Source organism: Lytechinus variegatus, chromosome 4, assembly GCF_018143015.1.
Source record: "Lytechinus variegatus isolate NC3 chromosome 4, Lvar_3.0, whole genome shotgun sequence".
Taxonomy (NCBI): domain Eukaryota; kingdom Metazoa; phylum Echinodermata; class Echinoidea; order Temnopleuroida; family Toxopneustidae; genus Lytechinus; species Lytechinus variegatus.
In genome coordinates, this window is record NC_054743.1 from 51,625,856 (window position 1) to 51,650,406 (window position 24,551).

The window sequence follows — 24,551 nt, forward strand, 5'->3', positions numbered from 1 at the left end:
AATACTTTTATTTCTACAATGGTATACTTTGAGAGAAAGACAATAAATTTGTGACACACATTGTGACTTGCACTATAAACAATCTTTGTAACCTGGATTGCGCAATAATATGACACAGATACACCAACAACGCAGACTCCAGATCAATCAAATCTATACTGAAGTGATGACGTCACAAAACACTTCTTTCAGCATTTTTGATACCATATTTTGGTAGAGCATATTGAAAAACACTTACTACCAAAATTTGGTTGGAATTGGTCCATGGGGGGTCTTAGGTATGACCTCATGAATAAATAATTATCCCCACTGAAATGAAGTCAGTGTATAAATGGTCTATATCTAAATGTTAGGAACCAGGCCAATAATACACTGACTTGAATGGGGCTAATTATGTATTCATGAGGTCATATCTAAGGCCCCCATGGACAGATTCTCACCAAATTTCAGTTGTGGGGGCTTTTCATTATGCTCTACCAAAATATGGTATCCAAAACGCTGATATGCAAAAAATGAAAAATGAAGTCATACTTCGGTACTCTATTATGTTATTCCTAATCAATGGCATACCATTGGTTGGTTTCGAGTCGGTTTCATTGGTGTAACTGTAAGCATAGCATAAGCAGCCGAGGTGATATCCACACACACACATGCTTCTAATCTATTTCTACAAAGACCCGTAGGGCGTTTCATAATGCTGTTTGTGAGGTACGAGCGACTTTACGAACAACCGTTGATCCTTTCTTGAGGCAAATTATGCTCAACATATTTCATTGGTGTGGATTCAATGTCTAAGAAATAAGTATCAGTTGTTTTTAAAGTCGCTCGTAACATACGAAGAGCTTTATAAAACACACATCTGATGAAATAACAACAAACATATTAATAATACAATATATAATATCTAACAAAGGTATTTGCAAAACTACATAGGCTCAAAGTACACTCATCTAAACAATTCCTGGCTATAGACATCACCACTGTGAAACTATAATACAATACATCTGGTATTTACAATGAGTGAAATGGTTCAACTTTCAAAACATATTTATATTACAAGAAAATTTTGTTCAAATATCTGACGGCTGTCTATATCTTCCTACATGGTATGACAGAGATATCTTCCACTATAAAAGGAAATCATATCTGCAATTTATCTAATAAAGAGCTATTAATTTTTAAATAAGATATATATTTCAAATTTTCTACATGTATATGAAAAGTACATAATTCACAGGCTAAAAAGTGTATAATCTAACACATTTATCACTCATGATAAGTATTCATATAATAATGTATTATAGTGTACAGTAAACCTTAAAAGAAACATACACAACAAACATGTAATATCTATCATACAAAATTTCACTTCATATTGAAAATCATATAAAATATCTTGCATCAATGTTGATGAGTAGAATACAAAGGCCCGTATTCTGAATTCGGGTTTAACTTATACTCAGGTTTAAAGTTGTCGTTTAAGTATGGATAGCCAATTGTTACATAAATCACTAATGGTAGAGATATCATACTTCAACTCAGTTGGCTCTCAAAGCATTCATAAATGTCTAGAAAGTATAAATAGATGATTGTCTTCACCGTCAATGAATCTGGAAAGAGAACAGTAAACATAAGAAACATACAACTTAATACAAAATTTGACACAAATGGCTTCCCATAACTATAGTAAAGAGTTAGACCTGACTTCAGAATACGGGCCAAATTCATCACATATAAATGGTAAACATAAAAGGCTTGTCCAGTTATAGGATCGGAATATCAAGTTTTCAATTGAACTTCTACAATTTTGTTTTTTAATTTCAAGCCATTTCTCGGCTTAAATAATGGGGTATGTTTGGATGCCCCCCTCCGAAAATCAAAGGGATGGATACCCATCCCTCGAAATTTACGAATCCAGATCCTGTACGTAGGCACTAGCCTTCAATATCATATATACCCGAAAAGAAGAATATCCTCTGTGACTGTGATTTCAGGGATTCTTTGTTATTCAAAATGTTTGTTTTATCCATTCTTGTTCTCACCTAAACAACATTTATCACTTTGCAGAGTGGTTTAATGTTACCTCCCAGAAAAAAATTGGGGGCACACCATGGCGTATTTGTGGAAATGAAAAAAGATGTCACGAGCCAGCGAAAATGTTTGCCTTTTTATAATGAAAACCTAACTTTATAGTAGGCCTATTCAAAGAATGATTTCATATTTAACCCAATGTCCCTTCTTTTTCTTTCCCTTTCTCCTTCTTGTTTGCCCCCCTTGGTCTTAGGACTCTGAGGGAACCACCCCCACCCCTCAAGCCCAACCCATCTCCTCCCTATCATGTTGCACACCTATTCGACAGGTAGCCTATCATTGGTGCGAAGATTAATGGTAAGATGTTTGGTTAATTCTTCGAAGAAATACTCATGTCCTCTCACATCATCTGTCCAGTAAATATAAGGTCTGCCATCGCTGAGGAACAACCTCACCAAGAATGGCATCTCATCATCTGGTATGTCCTCATGGAAGATCACCACTACGAATTCTGTTCCGGTATCACTGACATGGTCCATTGCTGTACGGAATTTAAGTATAAACCATCGATCACGAACTGCAGCTCTGCTGAGGATAACAACGGTCTTGTAACTGTGGCTCACCACGTAGTCGACTGCGTCTAAGTAATACATTCCCAACACGAGTTCATCATCGCCAAAGACATTTCTCTGAAACTGCGGAAGCCGTTCTGCGAGAGCAGGTCGGAGATGTTCGCGAATCCAGTCTTCATCGTCATCGTAAAAAATGACGTTCAGATCAAACTCATAGTCATTATGGTCCCGAGCATCTCGCATCTCCTTGTAGCCGATGGCTGCTAGTTTCACAAGAAACAATTTGTACCTTAACTGCCAACGGTTGTGATACGTGAGTCCAATGATCAAAATTAGGCAGATGATTGCCAAGGAAGGAAGGCAGATGAGGACGATGTCGATGCTACAAAACTCTTTAGGATCAAAATTAATCAAGTGCTGGTTCTGTAGAGGCACTAAAGAATCCGATGCGCAAATAGTTTTATTGGAATTCTGGAGGATAAGTGATCTGCTTAACCAGTTCATGAGCCAGCTTATATCACAGTTACAATTTATGGGGTTAGTTGATATATCAATTGATAAAAGAGAAGTTTGTATCGGTTTAAAGGCACTTTGGTCGAGATGCGTTAATTTGTTATTTGAAAGAAGGAGTGTTTTTAGTTCTCGGTTGCTGGAAAAAATCCCTCGATCAAGGTCCATCAGAAGGTTATCACTGAGGTCAATGATTGTTATATTAAGTAATTGCTTGAAAAGAACAGCCGATAGCTTTTCTAGGTTGTTGTTTCTTAGTATAAGTACCTGAAGTGATTTCAATCCAGAGAAAGCTCCCGGATGAAGGTCTGACAAATCACAGTCTTCCAGAGAGAGGTTTTGTAAAACGGAGAGCTGTCGCAAAACTTCGGGCGGCAGATTATCACCATCATGCCAATTCGATAGTTGACTTTTGCTCAGATTCAAAGTTTTGAGGTTGAACAGACCGTCGAAAAGAGATGTATTCATGCCTGGGTCCCAAAGGTCGTTATCGAAAAACTCTGCATTCACCATCTCTAAATGTTCCAGAAGATGTAGTCTTTTAAAGGGACGTGTAGGTCCCAAAGTAAATAACCATACGATATTATTGTTAAGGTAGAGGGATTTTAAGCTGGGGACTACTATGCTATGAAATTTCATAATTTTACATTCAGATAGATCAATAACTTCAATGGTCTTCAGATCAATGAAAGAATCCTCTTCTATGAAGGCGAGCAATTTGTTCGAGGACAAATTCAAATTCGTAAGGTTTTGTAACCATGTAAACATATCTCTATAAATAATAGTCAATTCATTATTAGATAAACATAACTCAGACAATCCCAAACTCCATGGCCTTGGTATGAATTGGTTATCTATGCGTTTAAGCTGAGTATATTTCATTTCTAATACTCTTAGCATTTGCATGCCGAAGAAGAATTCGGGTTGGACAGCAATGATATCGTTGTAAGTAAGGATAAATTTCCTCACACTTGTCAGATTTGAAAAAATATAAGGATGTAGAGAGCGTATATTATTCTGAGAGAGGTCGAGTGTTTCTAGAGAACCATCTCGCAGTGGATCGAATAGACCTGGCGAAGAAAAGTTGATTTTGGTACCACGGGATATTTGTAAACTTTTTATTGACAATGTTGAAGAATTCGAGATTCCGAGGAATATGCTACTCAACGTTTGTGTAGTGATAACATCAGTTTGAAATCTTAAAGATTTCACATGAAGGGACGCAATAACGTTTGGATCGACTGATCTGATGGGGTTCCAAGATAGATCCAAAGTATCGGTGTTGCAGGAGAAATTGAAAGTATTGGATGTTAATCTTATTATCTTGTTATCTGTCAGATCGACGGTCTTTGCCCTTCCACACAAGCTCATGTTTATAGATGTGAGCAGATTAGACTCGAGATTCAAAGTATCCACATTTTGACTCCATGCCAACATATCATAGGGTATCGATCCCATAAGTGAGTCGGACATATCGAAGTACGAAATCTTCTTCGTGTATTTGAAGATACCTGTACCTTGGATCAAAAGGTTTAGGTTACCACAAAGGATCAGTCGCGTTAGATTCTTCAGAGGATGGAAAGCTGCAGTTTCTATCACCCTAAGGTCGTTAGTGGAAAGATCCAGCTTGGCAATGAGAGGATATCTTGTGAATGAAGAATTCAGTAGAGAAGAGATGCTGTTGTATTCCAGTTGTAGAACCTCGATGCCATCTGGGAGATGTTGAGGAACAGACTTAAAACCCATTCTACCACACATAGCAGTCTTTTCTTTTAAATCTTCATGACAACTTCGAGGGCCTAGGTTTACCTGTGCTTCAAGACTTTGTGAACATTGGATCAAGATAATTGATACATGGAGAAGTAGGGAGAAATGAGCCATGATGAATCATTCCAGCCTGAAACAAGAAATCGAACAAAGTCAAACTCTCCATGACATATATGAGTTATCTTTCTCTTTTTCTTCTAAAAAGGACAGTCCCTCCCAACAAAAAGTTGAGTTGAATAAAAAGAGAAAAATCCACCAAGCATAACACTGAAAATTTCATCAAAATCGGATGTAAAATAGGAAAGTTATGATATTTAAAGTTTCGCTTAATTTCACAAAACAGTTATATGCACATCTTGGTCGGTACGCAAACGAGGAGACTATGCATGACGTCACCCACTCACTATTTCTTTTCTATTTCATTATAATATGAAATATTCTCATTTTCTCCTCATTGTCAAGTGATACAACGATTAATTCCTCCCTGAACATGTGTAATTAGCATTGTTTAATACTATATGGTTCAGTCAAGTTTGTCCTTATTGTCAAATCTATAAAAAAAATGAAATAATGCATACTTCAAACGATAAAAAAAAACAAAAGAAATAGTGAGTGATGCATGGACATCATCGACTGACTTACCTAATTGTGCATATCACTGTTTTGTGAAAAACAAGCGAAACTTTAAAATGTCATAACTTTCTTATTTTACATCCGATTTTGATGAAATTTTCAGCAATACGCTAGTTTGATTTTTCCTTATTTATTCAAGTCAGCATTTTCCTGGTCGTGGACTTGACCTTGAATTCCAAACGAATTGAAGTTTCTTTTTTTGATTTTTTTTGCATGTATATAACTTTTAACCGATTACTGATTTATTGTATGGTTGATAATGAGGGAAAGCTGGTATTATATAAAACAACGTATAATATTAGATATATAAGAGTCGGATGGTACAAAGAATTGAATGACAGCTATTTCATAAATCGTACGACACCGCAATAGCTAACTAATAACTAATTAAATTGTTACATGTGAAAGAAATGAAAAGCCTGAATGTGTGGATGTTTTGCATTAAGATTATCATCATCATTATTATTTAGTATTTGGTTGGGAAGAATTGTGAGGACTTTAATACAGAGATTAACAAATTACAGAAACAGATGTAAAGTCACAAAAAAGTCAGAAAATAAGAAAAGTATTCTTATATTTACCGTCGTTTTGTCTGAACCCACAGTTCTTTTGCGTGACTGAAGTGAAATGAATTATTCGTACTGCATTGAAATGGATTTGACACGGATCGTCGACAGACTCTCACTCTCAAAAAGCACAGGATAATTTTCTTTGATACCAGACCTCTGTAAGACAGAGAAGATTGTCTGTATTTGTTTCTTTTTAAATCCCGGTATGTCTATAAGATGACAACAAATAGATTAATTTAAAATTGTTTCGGTATAATTAATTTCTTTACGGACCGTTAGGCATTGAAAGCGCATGTGATATTGCATCACTTTATCACTGAAATGAAAGCGCAATTGGGTATTTTGTTATAGTATACTATATAATAATGACCACTGATGATAATCACACGAAGGAACATAAAGAATACCGTTTTTTTTTCCTTGTTGATAATCTAGGTTGATATTGCGCCATTTATTTAATCATTTATTCATTAAAAGCTGCGATGAAATTATCAGTCATATCATTTCAACCCGGGGGGGGGGGGGGCACTTCCATTCACGAGTGGATACCATGCGCGACCATGCATGGGGTCTCGAAAAGCACCCTAAACACGTAATTTCCATATTCTGAAAATGCACCCCTTAACAAGTATTGGCGTGTGAAACCCTACCCTTAACAAGTATTGGAAACAAAACGATACTCTTGGCAAATATATCCTGAAATGAATCCCTAAACAAGTACATGAATGTTTTATTGTATACGGGTCCTTCGGTCGTTGGCTGTACCTTATTTGGATTAGTACTTAGTACGACCCCACCTTCTACATCTCGCGCAAATCGGACTCTAAACGCTAAGTGTTGGGGCAAAAAGGACATCCTTTATAAAACATTAATTTTGTTTGATCATCCCCGCAAAATCGACCCTAAACACGTAATTTTCCTAGCGAAATAGATACCCTTTTTTCATTATTTTTGTGTTTTTGACACCCTTATCACGTTACGTACGTAACGTGCCCTATCGTGAAAAAGACATCCTTTTTACGTGTTTTTTGGTCGCGCATGGTATCCACTCGTCAATGTAAGTGCCCCCCCCCCCGGGCATTTCAATTAAAAAAATTATTGCAATCTGTAACTGCAGACATTTTGCAAAATTTCATTGAACAGTGTACATAACACAAACCTCGGAAAAAGAATCGTAAATCATTTCACTTAGAAAATTGAATACAAAGTTATGTACATAAATGATTCTAATTACCTGAGCGATGTAGAAAAGGAATCTTTCAACAGTTAGTTTGGCTAGAGATACTGATGGAAGGAACACATTGCCCCTACAGTATAATATATCCACAATGTGAAAAAGGATGTGAAAGCATTTTCACACTGCTAACAGAGTGAATCACATCTTCACTTTAGGTGAACACACTGTGAACATTAACACTGTCGAGATGTACAGTGTATTTCTATTCAATTTAAGAGTGTGAATCTTATTGACTCAGAGTCCACTGTCTGAACTCACTGTGACAGTATGTTCACAGTGAACTCACAGTGTGTTCACATTGTATTCACAGTATGTTCAAAGTGTGTTCTTAGTGTCTACAATGTGTTCTCAGTGTGTTCACATTGTATTCATAGTGTGCTCACATGTTTTCACAGTATGTCTATTAATAGACATACTGTGAAAACATGTGAGGGGTATATATATATATTGTGTTCAAATTGAGCTCACAGTGTTTTAAAACATTGTGAGCTCAATTTGAACACAATATATATATATATATATATATATATGTAAATATTGTGTAAAGAAATGGATGAAGAGAACAATGGTAGGCGTAGCTTAAATCAAGGTTCCCCAGAGCTATCTACCCTTTGGAAAAGGTGATGCCGAAAAAATGTCTCTGCCGGGAATCGAACCCGGGCCCCCAGCTTTGAACGCCGGTGCCTTGGGGAACCTTACACAATATTTAAAATAAAAAGAGTTGCCAAAGCTGTTGTAAATGTATAGCTTCACACACATATATGTATGTATATATATATATATATATATATATATATACCCCTCACGTTCCCCCTCCCCCTCTATCCCCTTTTCCCTCATCCCCTTCCCTCTTTCTCTCGGCCTACTAGTCAACACACTAATTACATTGGTTTTTTTTCCCATTCATTAGCCCTATTCTAACTGGGCTATTCGAAATAAGGTTTTTTACTGGGGGTGTTCAGTATAACCCCCCCCCCTCAGATTTTGGTAGCTGATCGCCATGAAAATTTATACAAGCTTAGAGCCAGATGTAAACCAATAGACCAGACAATTTTCACAACAAAATATGTAGAATTTGATTACTTATTTAGGCAAATAATGATCATGATTTTGCCTTCAGCACACTTTTAATAACTAGTAGAGTGCTATACTTCGTGAAAATGTATATATTGATATCTGTAACAAATATCTAAAATAATATATGCCAAAACGCTTCATTTTGTATGTATTTTGTTACATGAATTTGCTTGGTTTTTATAAATACTTTTAATAATAAAAATACTTTTTTTAATAACTTTGTAGATGACTCTCGCAATCGTAAGCAGCACACAATAAATTCATTTAAACCAGTAAAAGTGAAATAACCATACATTTATCATTTTTTGTTGAACAAAAACACACACCGCTCTCTCAATTATCTGACAAACACAAAATGTTGCGTAATTTTGGAATTGATAATACTCTTTCGAACATAATACTCACAAACACAGATATTAAAAACAAAGAATAATCACTGCTTTCATTCAGATATTCATTTTAATGTTTTGTAAGAGATGTATAAGAGAAATGAGAAAAAAGTACATATACATAAGGACACGTTGGTTGAGGAAATCAAGAAAGAGTTGGCCCAAAGTTGTAGAGTTTAAGTACAAATTACAGGAATGAACTCCCATACATTCTAACAAAAGTAAAAGATTTAGTTGACATATACAGTAAATTAGATCCCACTACTGTGTACTCATGTGAACATGTAGTAATTTTACAACATAAAAGATCATGGGGCCCAATTCATAAAGTTACAGATTACAAACTATTTTAACTTTGCAAATATGGCAACTACCATGGCAACAGGGCTCAGCAGCCAATCACAATCAAGGGTAGTTGTCATAATAACGTTAACATAGTTGTAATTATGTTGAAACAGGCTCCTGTTCTGTGAAAATAGTTCAGAGTATTGCAATATTATGATGGACCAAGGAATATACACATCTGTAATATTCTCTTTTAAAACCAGGAAGATCTAGGCTAATAATTTTTTCTCCCTCCCTATGCTTATTAAAGCACACTGAATCATCTCTACTTCTGATGCGATCACTGTTAATAAAGTCTTTTTTTTCAAAGTTACAATCAGTGGAGAATACAACTGTAGTGATCTACTGAATATCATAAGATAATATGTTATAAAAATTGGACAAAATATACAATCACGTAATGATTAGTAAGTTGAATTTGATGCGTTTGAATCTAGATAGGCAGTAACATCACCACTAATGGTGTAGAATGAATTATTTGCACATAGACACACAGCATAGAAACACTATCCATTCTTAAAATTCGATGAAATTAACGTAAAATACATGTAGGCTTTACCAAGGAATATGTTGAGCTTTCTAATAATGTACAGGTTAAAACAGAAATATGACATACATGTACATACGCATGTAATATAAACTGTATACTTCATTTGTTTTGGCATTGATAGGAAGTTCATCTACAGAAAGAAAAGCTTTCTATGATGCCAAATATCATAGAATAAAAAAGGTTTTATGACAAGAAATATAAAAAAAACTATGCCATTTTTTCTGGTTGGCTTTTTTTAAAGGGAAACATGATTATGAAGAGAATATCGTGTCCTACTTGTTTGTCTATTTTCTGTGCCCCCCCCCTCTCCATTCTGAAATATTGAATCCCTCTATACCTAGTAATCAGAATTCACCCTGTATCCCAATTTTAAATTATACATCAAACAGTTGCAAATAATCAAGTAGGTTTGGACCGAACAAAAAAATACTTTTATTTCTACAATGGTATACTTTGAAAGACAATAAATTTGTGACACACATTGTGACTTGCACTATAAACAATCTTTGTAACCTGGATTGCGCAATAATATGACACAGATACACCAACAACGCAGACTCCAGATCAATCAAATCTATACTGAAGTGATGACGTCACAAAACACTTCTTTCAGCATTTTTGATACCATATTTTGAGAGCATATTGAAAAACACATACTACCAAAATTTGGTTAGAATTGGTCCATGGAGGGGGGGGGGGGTCTTAGGCATGACCTCATGAATAAATAATTATCCCCACTGAAATGAAGTCAGTGTATAATTGGTCTATATCTTAATGTTAGGAACCAGGCCAATGACCAAATGACTTGAATGGGGATAATTATGTATTCATGAAGTCATATCTTTGGTCCCCATGGACCGATTCTCACCAAAATTGGGTTGTGGGGGGTTCATCATGCTCTACCAAAATATGGTATCAAAAATACTGATATGCAAAAAGTGAAAATTGATGGCATCAAACTTCGGTACTCTATTATGTTATTTTAATGGCATACTATTGGTCGATTTCAAGTCGGTTTCATTGGTGTTAAGCATAGCATGAGCAGCTGAGGTGATATCCACACACACACACACACATGCTTCTAATCTATTTCTACAAAGACCCGTAGGGCGTTTCATAATGCTGTTTGTGAGGTACGAGCGACTTTACGAACAACCGTTGATCCTTTCTTGAGGCAAATTATGCTCAACATATTTCATTGGTGTGGATTCAATGTCTAAGAAATAAGTATCAGTTGTTTTTAAAGTCGCTCGTAACATACGAAGAGCTTTATAAAACACACATCTGATGAAATAACAACAAACATATTAATAATACAATATATAATATCTAACAAAGGTATTTGCAAAACTACATAGGCTCAAAGTACACTCATCTAAACAATTCCTGGCTATAGACATCACCACTGTGAAACTATAATACAATACATCTGGCATTTACAATGAGTGAAATGGTTCAACTTTCAAAACATATTTATATTACAAGAAAATTTTGTTCAAATATCTGACGGCTGTCTATATCTTCCTACATGGTATGACAGAAATATCTTCCACTATAAAAGGAAATCATATCTGCAATTTATCTAATAAAGAGCTATTAATTTTTAAATAAGATATATATTTAAAATTTTCTACATGTATATGAAAAGTACATAATTCACAGGCTAAAAAGTGTATAATCTAACACATTTATCACTCATGATAAGTATTCACATAATAATGTATTATAGTGTACAGTAAACCTTAGAAGAATCATACACAACAAACATGTAATATCTATCATACAAAATTTCACTTCATATTGAAAATCATATAAAATATCTTGCATCATTGTTGATGAGTAGAATACAAAGGCCCGTATTCTGAAGTCGGATTTAACTTAAACTCGGGTTTAAAGTTGTCGCTTAAGTATGGATAGCCAATTGTTACATAAATCACTAATGGTAGAGATATCATACTTCAACTCATTTGGCTCTCAAATCATTCATAAATGTCTAGGAAGTATAAATAGATGATTGTCTTCACCATCGATGAATCAGGAAAGAGCACAGCAAACATAAGAAACATACAACTTAATAAAAAATTTGACACTTATGGCTTTCCATAACTTTAGCACAGAGTTAGGCCATGACTTCAGAATACGGGCAAAATTCATCACATATAAATGTGAAAGATAAAATGCATCATAACAATCATATACATTGTATATCCATGACATGTATCTAAACATAATTCTCATTAAGCTCTCAAAATAAATTGTAGACCTGAAAACTTGTCTGAGTAAATCAAGAATGACTTTGCTCTAAAAATAGTAGAGAGACATTTTCTTAGGTCTACCAGTATGGGTAAGAAAGCAACCGAGAAAAACAAATAGAAATGAAAGCTCACAATGGTCAAAATTCATATCAATTGCTCAAACTTCACAATGATAGGGAGAATTGCAAATAGAGATTCAGATAGGTACATGTAGATTAGAGGCAGTAAGGTAGCTAATGTAGATTTGAATTATTATACATGAAAGAGATATAACTTTCTTTTCTTAGATTCGGATGTACAGTAGATAAAGGCCGAATAATGGATGAAACAGAATACAATGCAGATTTGTTTATGAAAGAGACAGTATCATAAATTCCGAGTTGAACAATGTGACAATGTCAAGAAAAATGAGGTAAAGAGCAGGGAAAATATCTTGCTACCAACTTTGATTTTTGGTCACAGAAAAAAAGGTCTCAACTAAGTTCTGTACAGTCCTATTAAGTCTATTACACAATTCTCTTTGTGCAACAGTTTTTCTTTTAATGTGGAGCAAATTGAAATGCGATAACCGAGGGTTGTTTCACAAGTTTAAGTGCGACTTCAAATTATGCCTAAATGCCGAAGCGCACATGATTATGTAACATGCAATTTTGTTAAGTAACATGCAGGAGCTTACCGAATTGACCAATTGATGCAGTGATGCGTTTTGTAATGCACCAACTGGGAATATCTTAAGTCTTTATTTAAACAACCCCAAGGAAAATTATACCCTGAAGAAGGGAATAAGGGGGAGCATTTCACATAGTCACTGATTTCACTGAAAACTGTTATAAGCTACTGAAATCCTCCCACCTGATTGGCCAAGAACAAGGAAGTCGGTGAAAATTAACTAACAAGATACTTCATGAAACACTTCACTGTATAAATATTAATTGACAGACACCAAGGCAATGAGATGTCTAATTGAGAAATTCATTCATGAGATGATATTCATATAATATTCACTCAATGCATAGCTTTGTGAATGTGTGAAGGTTATAATTCGATTCATATATGGACATTATTAATACTGTCATAAAGCAAGCATTATTGTGTTCTATTCATTAAACATGAAATTGTATATTCATGATTCTAGAAACCACATAACTATAAAGTGCATATGATCACCAAAAATATATAGAGTCTATATACATGTATAATACATTTAGTTTTCATAGAAAAATATATACTACACAATACATATACAATTTAAAAAAACTGTACTTCATACTTTTTGAAAAAATTGGACAAGACAAAGTCGTTACAAAAATATCATTAGACATTTATGATTTAAAATTGTTGTTCCATCTCTCAAATGACAACAGTGATACATGTTGGTGCCATGAGTGATAATCTGAATATACATTTATAAGTAACATGATTACACAGGTTTCATATAACAAACATGATAAACATAATAATTGGTTAACATGATCCCAATGATATCATATAAAGAGATTTGTAAAACACACACTTGTTTTTTTCATTATCAATCAATTAAATTTGGGGGCACTCAGGATAAATCTACACTTTTAACAATCACTTTCTATATATATTTGGCATTCATTTGGATAAAATTTGGAAATGTTCTACACGCATAGGAATCAGGTCTCCTTTAAATGGGAATGGATAAAAGGAATCTCCGTTTGAGATACTATGTAAAAATGTTAATGCAAATGTGTAAATACATTAATGCAAATCTATTTTATTACTTTTTAAAAGATAAAATGATATGGACTTTGCAGGAATGACTAAAAATAGTATAAAGATTGTTTTTATCCCAATCTCTCATGCAAAATGTTGTTTGAACAAAATACTATATCCTGCATACGCAGTTAGCACTGGGTTTTAAATGTTTCATTTGTACTACATGTATCAAGTTAGATATAAGTGGCAGACAACCTGATAAAATCTATAAACATATCTTTTTGATAAAAAAAAAATCCTGAGCAGATCAAAGTATTAAGTAACATTTGTGCCATTAAAGATATGGGAAGGATTTTTTTTTTAAATCAGTGCATTTGGCATAAACAATATTTCCTGAGTAAACAATTAGCTTAACTTTTCACCTTTTTATGTGATATATTTGCTCTTTCGGTTTTTAACAAAAGAAAATCAAAAGCAAAAAATCAAAAGAATCATACTTCAATGAAAGGATTAAGGCAGCAGAATTTTTTTACTGAACTATGTATCACATCAATGTGACCTATGATATAACTCATCATGCATGTCCTTGTCATAAAAAATGAAGAAAATATATCTTCCATTGTTGAGGATTTATCTTACATTTCTCTATACTCCAAATCCTCTAAAATCAAGTTCTCCAATGTCGATTAAAGACCAGTCTCAATGAGCTTCTGATTGTTATTTTCAAGAGTACACTCACTAAGACTACACTGACAGTTCTGTTCAACAATGTTTCCTAAAAAAGGACTTTTTCACAATCACCACCAAATAGACCAGCAATTCTCTTGTCCTACAGTCGAACTGTTACATTATTCCAAATTACATACCATGGCTTGGTTTTGGTCTGGGTGACAGCGGAATTCTCTAATATTATCTACAGGGTATGTTTCACCTAGCATCAGGCCACTGTCAACAATGATTCTAATTCTTGACAGAGTTGGTCACACTGAATCTAAAGATTGTCTCTGGTGCTTTTGTAGATTACCAAAGACTATACCACAAGCTGTTTCCAGAGAGAAATGTAACCAGAAGTCTTGCCTTTAACAGAAGATCATCTGGAGTATAGGCCTTACTCTGCTGTTGCTGGTGTTACCCCCTGAAGATTAGAGGCTCCACTCATTGAAGATTTTTCACTGACCATTCTCTCATCCCAAATGTTCTCTTCAGAGACTGCCTCACGATCACCAACAAGTAGATTCCAAAACAATTCACTCTTTTGTCTCAAGGAGAACCAGGGGAGCATTATAAAAGAACTTGTCAGACGTTTCATCCAACAAGTCCTGTTTCATCAAACATTTATCATAGTACATGTAGCTGTGCTTCTCAGTCAATCAAAATCAATCAAAGGGGAAGTTGTCAGATCTGACAGCTTGTTGCACGAAAATGTTGATGAAATGCTCCCTGATAAAAGCTTCCCTATTCTCCGATGTTCTCTACTGAGTCTGCCTCACTGAGTGTCAGGTTGCTGTTGTCAAGGATCAGCTGCAGCATCCGCTCCATACGATCGTTCTGTGACTTGACCTGCTTCATCCTGTACTTGAGGTTGGCCACAGTGTCGGAGATCACCTCCTGTTGCTGGCTGATCTCCGCTAGCTCACCCTATCATACAAAACAATAGTACAGAGAAGAGTTTATATTCACTTGGCCTACAAGCGGTTGGTCTACTTCCCAGATAGCCTATACCCATACTATCTACTTGGTACTGCCTTTGATCTAATGCATACTTCATTGACTCAATACAGAATACATCTATATAGTGCTAACTTGTACTTGAATTTCTTAGCACTTAAAATGTAATTATCACCAGTATTATTCTGGTCATTGTAGCCACCACTGTTCCACTCTTATAATTGCAATATCTCCACTCCCTGGGAAGACCTGGAAAGGAACTTTTTCAAGTGTGCACATAAGCCAAGCAATGTCTTTGATCTTCACATCCTACAGCAACCCCATTAGACACATGAGTGCTAATTGTGCATAAATCCATGTCAAATGACATTAGACCAGGTAGAATCCAAATCCTCAACCTTTAGATGATCCATTAAAGGCCCCCTGTGAGTATTGGGATAGGGATTTTTATTCAGGACAAAGTGGGGATTTCGATGAGGATCAGAGTTAGATATAATGCTTCATGTATGGATGCTCCATTTCTGCTCAAGCAAATGCCACAGAATCAAGTGAAGATATTGTAATAACAGCAAACATATTTACTAAGTGAATACCTACCTTCTCTGGGTTGAGAGCCGATTCAATGGCTTCGGTAAGAACAAAGTCATAATCTCCCCTGAATGAAGCATATAGCTTGGTAAAGATATTGGAAGCAAAGCGATTGGGGTAGATCCGCTTGGTCTTGATGATGTATTGCCTCCAGATGAACGATGGTAGGGCTTCTTGTACGTCCATGGCCAGGTCCACCTACCCAAGGTGAAGGGAAAGCAATGTGAATGTTACTGAAATCTGCATCTGAGTGACATAACCCTAAAGTCGTGAATAATCAAAAACTTGCAACAACCATTAAGATTTGCAGTTGCATACATATTTTCGTTATCATACCACTTTTAGGCCAATCAGAAGAACAATTTATTAGTTGTCACATTTAACAGGACTAAATCTATTAGAAGCTGAATCTATTTTAACAGCCACATGTTAATAAAGACCACACACTTGGTTTCCTTGGATTATAATGCCCATTGAAACATGTATCATAAGAACCTGCCTATAAAGACCACTTTTCTTGTCTCACTTTCAAGTTGGGCTTTACATACATATTTTCACTTTATTACAATAACCTGTCGGCAAATTCAAAACTGCCCTTAAAACCTACTTATTCAAATTGTACCTTAACTCAACTAAATAAACAGACATTTCCTTTTCTTTCCTTTATTTCCTGAAGCGCATAGAGACATATTTATTATGTGTTATGCACTAAACTTATTATCATTATTAAGACCAGTTGCTCATGAAAGCCACTTTCCTTGTCTCCCTGGAGTTATCTTTATACACAGGTTTCAGAGTATCAAGAACCCATCTTTGAGTCCACACTTTTAAAGAATCGTTTTTTCATCTCCCTAATAGATGGCCTTTATCTGCCATAAATAACATTTCCCATCTCCAATAGTGGGAATTAAATATGTATTTCAAGGGCCTGTCCATACCTGCATAGCAAGTCTCTGTAATTTGGCTTGTTCCTGAACTTCCTTGATATCATCTACTGCCAGACCAACCTAAGATCAAATGAAAAGAAACATTAACATTAATGACAAGATCATTCAACACCGTCGGCTGGAATATCAAAAGTGCATGTCACCATTCTAATCCATTACAGGATTTTATGACTGTATTAGCCCTAAAACAGATATGTCGTGGAGAACACAAATTAGTAATCAGTTGTACTTCATTAATTCCCAGGTTTACATCAAAATTAAATTCAATTCAATCCGCTGACTAAAACAAATTGAAATACCTACTTTTTTTTTTTTTGGAGGGGGAGTGTGTTGTATTAAGACGCTTCTCAAGCATGGTATGAGCAACAAAAATGAGAACATAATCTTTGCATGTAGCTTCATGACATTTAATCACTTCAGTTGTATGATATATGCAAATTAAACTTTACGGACCCGAGATCTATAGAGGTAAGAAGCCCTTCTTATTATTATTTGTTTACCCCCCTACCCAATCTTCAGATAAACTTATAACTTGACACACCAGTAAGTTCATAATGATGATTGACATGATGACAACGAAGACGACAAAGATAACGTAGGTGATGCCCTCGTAGTAGACATTCCCAAGGAAATCTTCTTGCTGGGTGAGATCAGGTTGATCAAGGTAGGTTTGAGTGTGGAAGATTGAATCAAACTCAAACTCACCAATCATCATAACAAACGTCTTCACCAGAGAGTATTCTATGCGGTTGAATGGAGACTGAAAATAGAGAAATCAGAAAGAACATTTAATACACAACGTCGGCACTTGGATTACACCTTTGAAAAATAAATTATGTCATAAACACTCGGGTTACTCAATTAATATATTGAATAACAATATTGATATCATTTCAATATTACAACAATACAGTTAAAAATAACAAGAATGACAACAGCAATAAAAATACTTCTAATGATACTACTACTACTGCTACTACTACTACTACTACTATTACTACTACTACTAATAATAATTATTATTATTATAGTAATAATGATAATGATAATGAATAAATGCCATTAAAATTTAAAACTTTGTGATTGGTATTTAGGATTTCTTTCAAACATCACTTTTTACATGCGGGTTACTGAATAATTACAAGACAATAAGAATTATACAACTCCAAAGACTGATTGGACCAAATTGGATCACATGATATTCAGCGAATTGCACTGTTGCATCCAAAATGCACTATCCTGCCCAATGACGTCAGAGTACAGGATAGTCCGAGATCTGGAATCATCTAGAATTTAGATCAACTATAGCATTCGGGGCAACTCAGTAACACAGGTGAAGGGTGAGGTGGGGGTGTATATAACAAATAATACACACATTCTTGTGCATAGAGGACCTTACTAATGGACTCTGTGCTCGACTCGCCAAATGGATATACTGCATCATTGGCTCTTCTCGCACATCGTTCATTATTTGGCCCTGCATGCACACGCTTATGTGCATTATTTGTATAATATAATGGATTACAAACCTGATTCATAAGGAGTGCATAGAAGGCCAATGCAAAGGCAATGATGAAGAGGATGAATAAAACCACAAACTTGGCAAAGGTTTTCAAGATATCTGAAATGATTCAAAAGATAAAAATCTGTGCAAATATTTCTTTACAAGAAAGGACAGATCTAGTCATATATGTAATCCAAGTTCACAGATTGCTAAAGGGCATTAAGGCCAGAAATGAATTTCTTTATTTGTTTGTCAATCAGTTAGAAATGTCAAGAAATATCATAAATTTTCACAGTAATAGGAACACTGAGTTTAAATGGCAATTCTCTATTCCCCAAAATAGAAATTTTCTGCATAACAGGAATCCTTTTTTGTGGTAAATGATAGTTGATTTAGTTCAAAAGAAAGGATCATTGGTAAAGTGGCTCGTAACTTACAACCAGCTTTATGACACACCAATCCGAACAAAAATAGTAAATCAATAAGACAAAGTACCTGTAAACATGACAACATATATGCCGAGCTGGGGAAACTTTCTTATGAAGAGAATGAGGTTGATCCAGGCTAGGAAGATGCCTGCTGCACCGCACTGCCATTGCCATGCCTGAAAGGTTAGAAGAAAAATATCTCATGAAATTACCAGTCACTACAAATAAATCTGCTTGGAGAAATGTGATCAAAGTGAAGTATTTCAAACGAAAAATACGATTGGGACCAGCTACCTAAAAACAAACAAGTCGTTAGGGGAGAGTCTAATAGCGAAAAATGTAATTTGGTCTCGGGTAACATTGTGGTCAGTAAATAAACTCATCATAGAAAGCATCAGCAAAAGCAGCAGTTACAGCATTATCATTGTCACAATCATCATCATTAATATCATCATCACCATCATCACCATCATCACCATCACCATCACCATCATCATCATCATCACCATCACCATCACCATCATCATCATCACCACCATCATCATCATCACCATCATCATCATCACCATCACCATCATCATCACCATCACCATCATCACCATCACCATCATCACCATCTTTGTCATCATCATCATCACCATCACCATCATCATCATCATCATCACTATCATCATCATCATCATCACCATCATCATCATCACCATCATCATCATCACCATCATCATCATCATCATCATCAACACCAACATCATCATCACCATCATAATCACAACTACGACGACGAATACCACAACCATCATAATCATTAACATCATCATCCTCATCATCATTATCAGCATCATTACCACCAAAAAGCAGGAGCACCATTAATGCCATTCTGGTTCCTGTTCCCTTCTTGTTTGCGTGTTATAGAAGAAGAGGGATATAGGGGGAAACCACAATGGAATACTTGCCTCTCTGACCCTGATTTCTCCTGTATTGTCTCCATATGGGTAGAAGTTTGGACTGATGGGTGCTACAAACAGGATGGCTAGACCATAGACACACCATTCCAACAGATTCTCAAAGTCAAGGTAGTTCAATTTCTGATGGTAGATCTGAACCACCTGCAAAAAAGAAAGTACATTCAAAAGAACTTGATTGTAAATACATTAATCCTGAGTTTATTCCCCCCCAAAAAAAAAAACAAAAACAACATATAAATTTAATAAACGGGCAATTAGGACTAACAGGCTTGGATAAGAAAAAAAAAATCTTCCCCAAATTTGCTGAAATTTCATATTTCCCATCTTTGCATCCATGAAATACCCATCTAATTTCTGTGAAGTCATTGTGATTTGAAAGGAAACTATGAAGAAAGTGAAGATTATTGCCATCTTTCTCGAGAACGTTTTCAGTTAATGTCAAACTCAGTCAACCTACATTAAAGACTACATGTGGGACTGTGTGACATCAATTGAAAATCGATCTTTCAGATTCAAGAAGGAACAGAATATTCTTTTATTTTTCTAGATAGTTTTCACCTACTGTAAAATCAAAACAATTTCAAGGAAATATGGAAAATAGATGGACATGGTTGTAAAGATGTGAAATGTCAAATTTCAGCAACTATTGGGGAGAGTTTTATTTATTCCACATGGTCAAATGGTTGCTTAAATATGAAAATGTTTATTGCTTTTGGCATTTAAAAGTTTTCGACTTGGCCATAAAAGGCATGTATAAGGGGCATAATGAGCAAAATATTAATAAGTTGACGAGCAAGGAACTTTCATTTGTGTGGTAAATCGCTCATTGATCTTTACATGCTTTGCCTACTTTCCATTGTGTCTTATCCCACATGGTCTAATCCAATACTGTCTACATCCATTTGATTTGAGGAGTTGCGATAGCTCAGTCGGTAGAGCAGGGGTGACCCGGGTTCGATCAAAAATTGGTGCGCTAATGCCCTTTTGTAATAAAGGCATTTAAATCCTCATTGCCAGGTCCGTTGGAGAGGACCCTAAGCCGTCGGACCTCTGGTTGCTTGCTGACAAGCATTCATGCTTTCTTTAATAGCAATCAGGTAGAAAATCCCTTCCATTTACCATTTGCTAATAATTGGTGAATACATGGTAATGTGATTTCCTCAATAATATCTGACCAATATGGTGATGCAACATCTTCCGCACCCAATAGGGTCTTTAAGTGTAATCTTCTTTGCTCTACGGAGAGTAAAAAAACAGCCATTTTATTGAATTTTATTCAAACCACCTCTATGGAGCTGGTACAAAAAATGTTAAAACGGCCGTTTTCGACTTGCCGTACGGCCGCCATAGATCAAATGTGACCGAGGTATAAATATTCGTTAAACACCAACAAAATCTGCTTGAAAAACTTACCTCTCTCAGTAGATTTATCCCAGCAAGCCCAATGATGAGCCAGTGTCCTATCTCCCCAAATAGAAAGAACGTTGCATTGCTGTAGGACAACATCCAACGCGCATTGCCATCAAACTGGAAGACCACCATGCCTTTGCCGTCCGCATCGGTGGTGACGTTGAAGTAGAACGGTGGAGGGTTGACCACCAGGTATCCAGTGAAGACGGTGAGGAAGAGGAGATAGAAGAGGAGGGAGGAGTAGTAGAAGAATCGACCATAGCTACTCCACTTGTGGTTGAGGAGGCTGGTCACCAGAGGATGTCCGAGCAGCTGTTCTCGCTTCGATCTCACCTATTCAGAAGGAAAGGATTAGCCTATTAAATACCGATTCTATGACTACTCACCAGACAAAACGTCAGCCATGTTTGTAAAGAGGGGGAGATTAGACAATAGTCAAATCTGCCTCTGAGAATGTATCCACAGAGATCATATTTTCTGTTCACTTACAACAAGGAGTATGAATTGATGTGCTATACTTAAAATTGATCTATAAGTATAAATTTGCAACAGAAATTTGCAATTTACTGCAATTTCTTCTTGCATGAACCATTGGATTAAGATGGAAGAAGAGTCACTGATCAGGGAGTTAATTCTAAATCTCACAAGTGTGTCTACGTTCAAGAAGCAAAATGATCAGATCCACCCCATTTCTAGTGGAAGAACCCAATCTTCCCATTGAAGGCTTACCAAGATGGAACTTACCATTATGACAAGAGGGTGGTTTTTCCTGATGAGTTCAGAACTGGTGGTGTATGGTGTTGCACTGTCCCGTAGAGTACCATTGTCTTTGAATGGCGAATTATCTGAACTATCAGACCCACTCTCTGATAGGTTGTCTGTTGAATTCACAAAATAAATAAAATTATTAAATCAAGTATGAATGATACAAATAAACAATTTGTAAAAGTGAAAATCAGTCACTGAGCATAATTGATCAACACCTACAAACCCTACCGGTCACTTCGGTCATCCAACAAGAACCTTTTAGTTGTTCCCAAGGCAACCTCCCACACCCATGGCGACAGAGCCTTTTTAGTTGTGGCTCCTACACTCTGGAACTCGCTTCCTAGCTTAAGATCTCATTCTTTTCTAAGTTTCTTTCAGGTAGCGCTTAAGACATATCTCTTCCATAAATATTATAATTTTTACAGTTGATATGTCCGTAGTTAAGTTGGTAGTTAAGATATGTAAGGTAGTTACGTTGGATGTTAAGCTATGTAAGGTAGTTAACTTGATAAATAAGAGAGTTCAGTTTATCAAGTTAAGTATTTAGGTTTTGTGATGTAAAGCACTTAGAGAAATTTTGACAGGCACTATATAAGTATTGAATTATTATTATGATGATTATAGACAAGGCTTGGGCCCTGTTCTGTATGTAAGATACTTTTTCTACTATAGCTACAAAACAACACTGCTACGGTAATAAATTTTCATCAAATTGCCATTTATCATTGAAACAAATGATATTATACATGTAAATCCAGGAACCTATTATACAAACATATCAGGAAATCCAGTTGCCAATTTTTAAAGAAATACATATGGGCAATGAGCTGTTAAAACCTAGGATCTCAAAATGAAAGAAAACAGATCAGTAACAGCAGTCTTTAAGAATTATTGTAAGAAATTGTCTAATCAGTCACAAAATATTAAAATAAAAAAGACTTTGACAGCCCACTAGCTCTATATGAAGTTAATATTTCAAATTATGAAAATACTTACCTGATTTTCTTATTTACGAGATAACTCATACATCTACTTGATTTGCTAGTTCAGCCCTCTGGACTGCCATACCCGAATAGAACTCCCAAGGATTTAAAAAGCGCGAGCGCGCCCTCTCCCGTTCAGGCTTACTACCCATGATCACCGCGCAATTAGCGTCCATCTTCCTCACCTTTCGCAAGCCCATACGTTGAAACATGTTGCTACGCAAGGCGGAGGGTCGGTGGGAGGGTATCAAGTAGATGTATGAGTTATCTCGTAAATAAGAAAATCAGGTAAGTATTTTCATAATTTACTTCAATAACTCCATACATCTACTTGATTTGCTAGACCAGCACGGACTCAAACCGTAGGGAGGCATGTTTTCAATTGTAAGCCTAAGAAAATTTAAAAGAAAAAACAAAAACAACGAAATTTAGGGAGAGGGGGAAAAAGCCGCAGCTGCTTTAAGCGCCGAAGCAGCAAATCTCGCCTCGCTGGACGGAATGTCCTTCAAGTAGAAAGAAGTGAAGGAGTTAGTTGAGCGCCAAAAGGCGGCCCTCAAAAATGTCCTCGAGAGGAATGCCCTGTATACTCAGGAATACTAAGTATCATGGGCCCTCGGCCTAGTGTCAGGAGAACAACATCACCTGCTGACTAGAGCGTAAGAATCGAAATTTGTTGAAAATTTCAACAAGAATCGTGATCGGAAAACTGAAGCTTTTAAGGCTCAGTAAGTGATCAATCGACCAATCTGAGAAGGCGAGATATCTCAGAACCCCTACCGAAATTTAAGCGTGCCGCTTGCTAGTAACTAGCATGCGACTAGCAGGGCACTCGCTTAATAAGCGAGTGCATGCTAGCGAACAGTCCCTGCTCGCTAAAAGATCGCTTAACTATTACTCTGCACGCATATCACACGCTTATTAAGCTAACCGCATGCTAGTTACTAGCATGCCGCAAGCTTGCGCAAGCTAGTCGCACGCTTCCCGCAAGCTTGGAAATTTCTGTAGGGGAAACCTCCGCGTGGGAGAAAGCGCCCAGAATTCGATATCTGTCTCAAATGCGTGAGGGCAGAAATCTGCAGAATTCTGATAGAGAGCTGTGGTAAAAAGTTACTAGTGGTCCGAAGGGGACCAGGAACGACGGAGAGTAGGGATTTAGGAAGAAAACCACTCGTAAGGCAGACAAGGGTCGAGAAAGCGACTGAGTGCCATCCTGTTAATAAGGAATGCCGCGGACATGTTGCCTATGTAGAATAGAGCAGTCTGGTCAAAACAGCTCAACCGGGCGTGTCAGGGATACAGCGCGGTACACATCATGACAAAAGTGTGTTAGACCGAGTGATCGAGAGAGAACTCAGGATCCCCTTTCTCCCATACTGATTGAAGCACCCATCTGAGGGTGCAGTGCCCGCGGTGGAAGAGGTGGCTTGGCTCAAGCCACCATCGCCGAGAGAGCCCGTGAGGCTAGGCTGCGATGGCTGTCCGCTGGGCGGGGGAATCCCTAGCAGCAGCAAGTGTACGCCAGAGGGAGCTGGCGAAAAAAATCTGTCACGATATTACGTGTAAACGACCATCAAGAGATGCTCTAAACGAACAGACATCGCCAGATATGATACCTCAACCGTTACATTTCCAACGGAATCGAATGAGGTAGCAACGGCCCTGTCCTATC

General features: G+C 36.3%; 2 protein-coding genes across 6 annotated transcripts in view; both read right to left on the minus strand.

Annotated features, from left to right (window-relative positions):
- Positions 1-2,347: 2,347 nt before the first annotated feature.
- On the minus strand, positions 2,348-4,994 carry LOC121413055 (insulin-like growth factor-binding protein complex acid labile subunit). The gene is made up of 2 exons (XM_041605817.1): positions 4,005-4,994; positions 2,348-3,626 (listed from the first exon to the last, which is right to left on the minus strand). The coding sequence occupies exons 1-2, from the start codon at positions 4,992-4,994 to the stop codon at positions 2,349-2,351; spliced, it is 2,268 nt and encodes a 755-aa protein (XP_041461751.1). The 3' UTR covers position 2,348.
- Positions 4,995-10,933: 5,939 nt separating this feature from the next.
- The window catches only part of LOC121414279 (transient receptor potential cation channel subfamily A member 1 homolog), a 61,576-nt gene continuing 47,958 nt past the window's right edge, over positions 10,934-24,551 (minus strand). For 4 of the 5 annotated variants that reach the window (XM_041607403.1, XM_041607401.1, XM_041607402.1 and 1 more), the window contains 9 exons: positions 21,876-22,009; positions 21,135-21,464; positions 19,710-19,862; positions 18,824-18,932; positions 18,354-18,445; positions 17,366-17,584; positions 16,816-16,884; positions 15,887-16,075; positions 10,934-15,259 (listed from right to left, as the gene is read on the minus strand). In XM_041607403.1, the coding sequence (XP_041463337.1) occupies positions 15,077-15,259; positions 15,887-16,075; positions 16,816-16,884; positions 17,366-17,584; positions 18,354-18,445; positions 18,824-18,932; positions 19,710-19,862; positions 21,135-21,464; positions 21,876-22,009 (1,478 nt within the window). In that variant the 3' untranslated portion in view covers positions 10,934-15,076. The remainder of the gene's footprint in view (positions 15,260-15,886; positions 16,076-16,815; positions 16,885-17,365; positions 17,585-18,353; positions 18,446-18,823; positions 18,933-19,709; positions 19,863-21,134; positions 21,465-21,875; positions 22,010-24,551) is intronic. The other variant, XM_041607400.1, reaches the window with a different exon arrangement.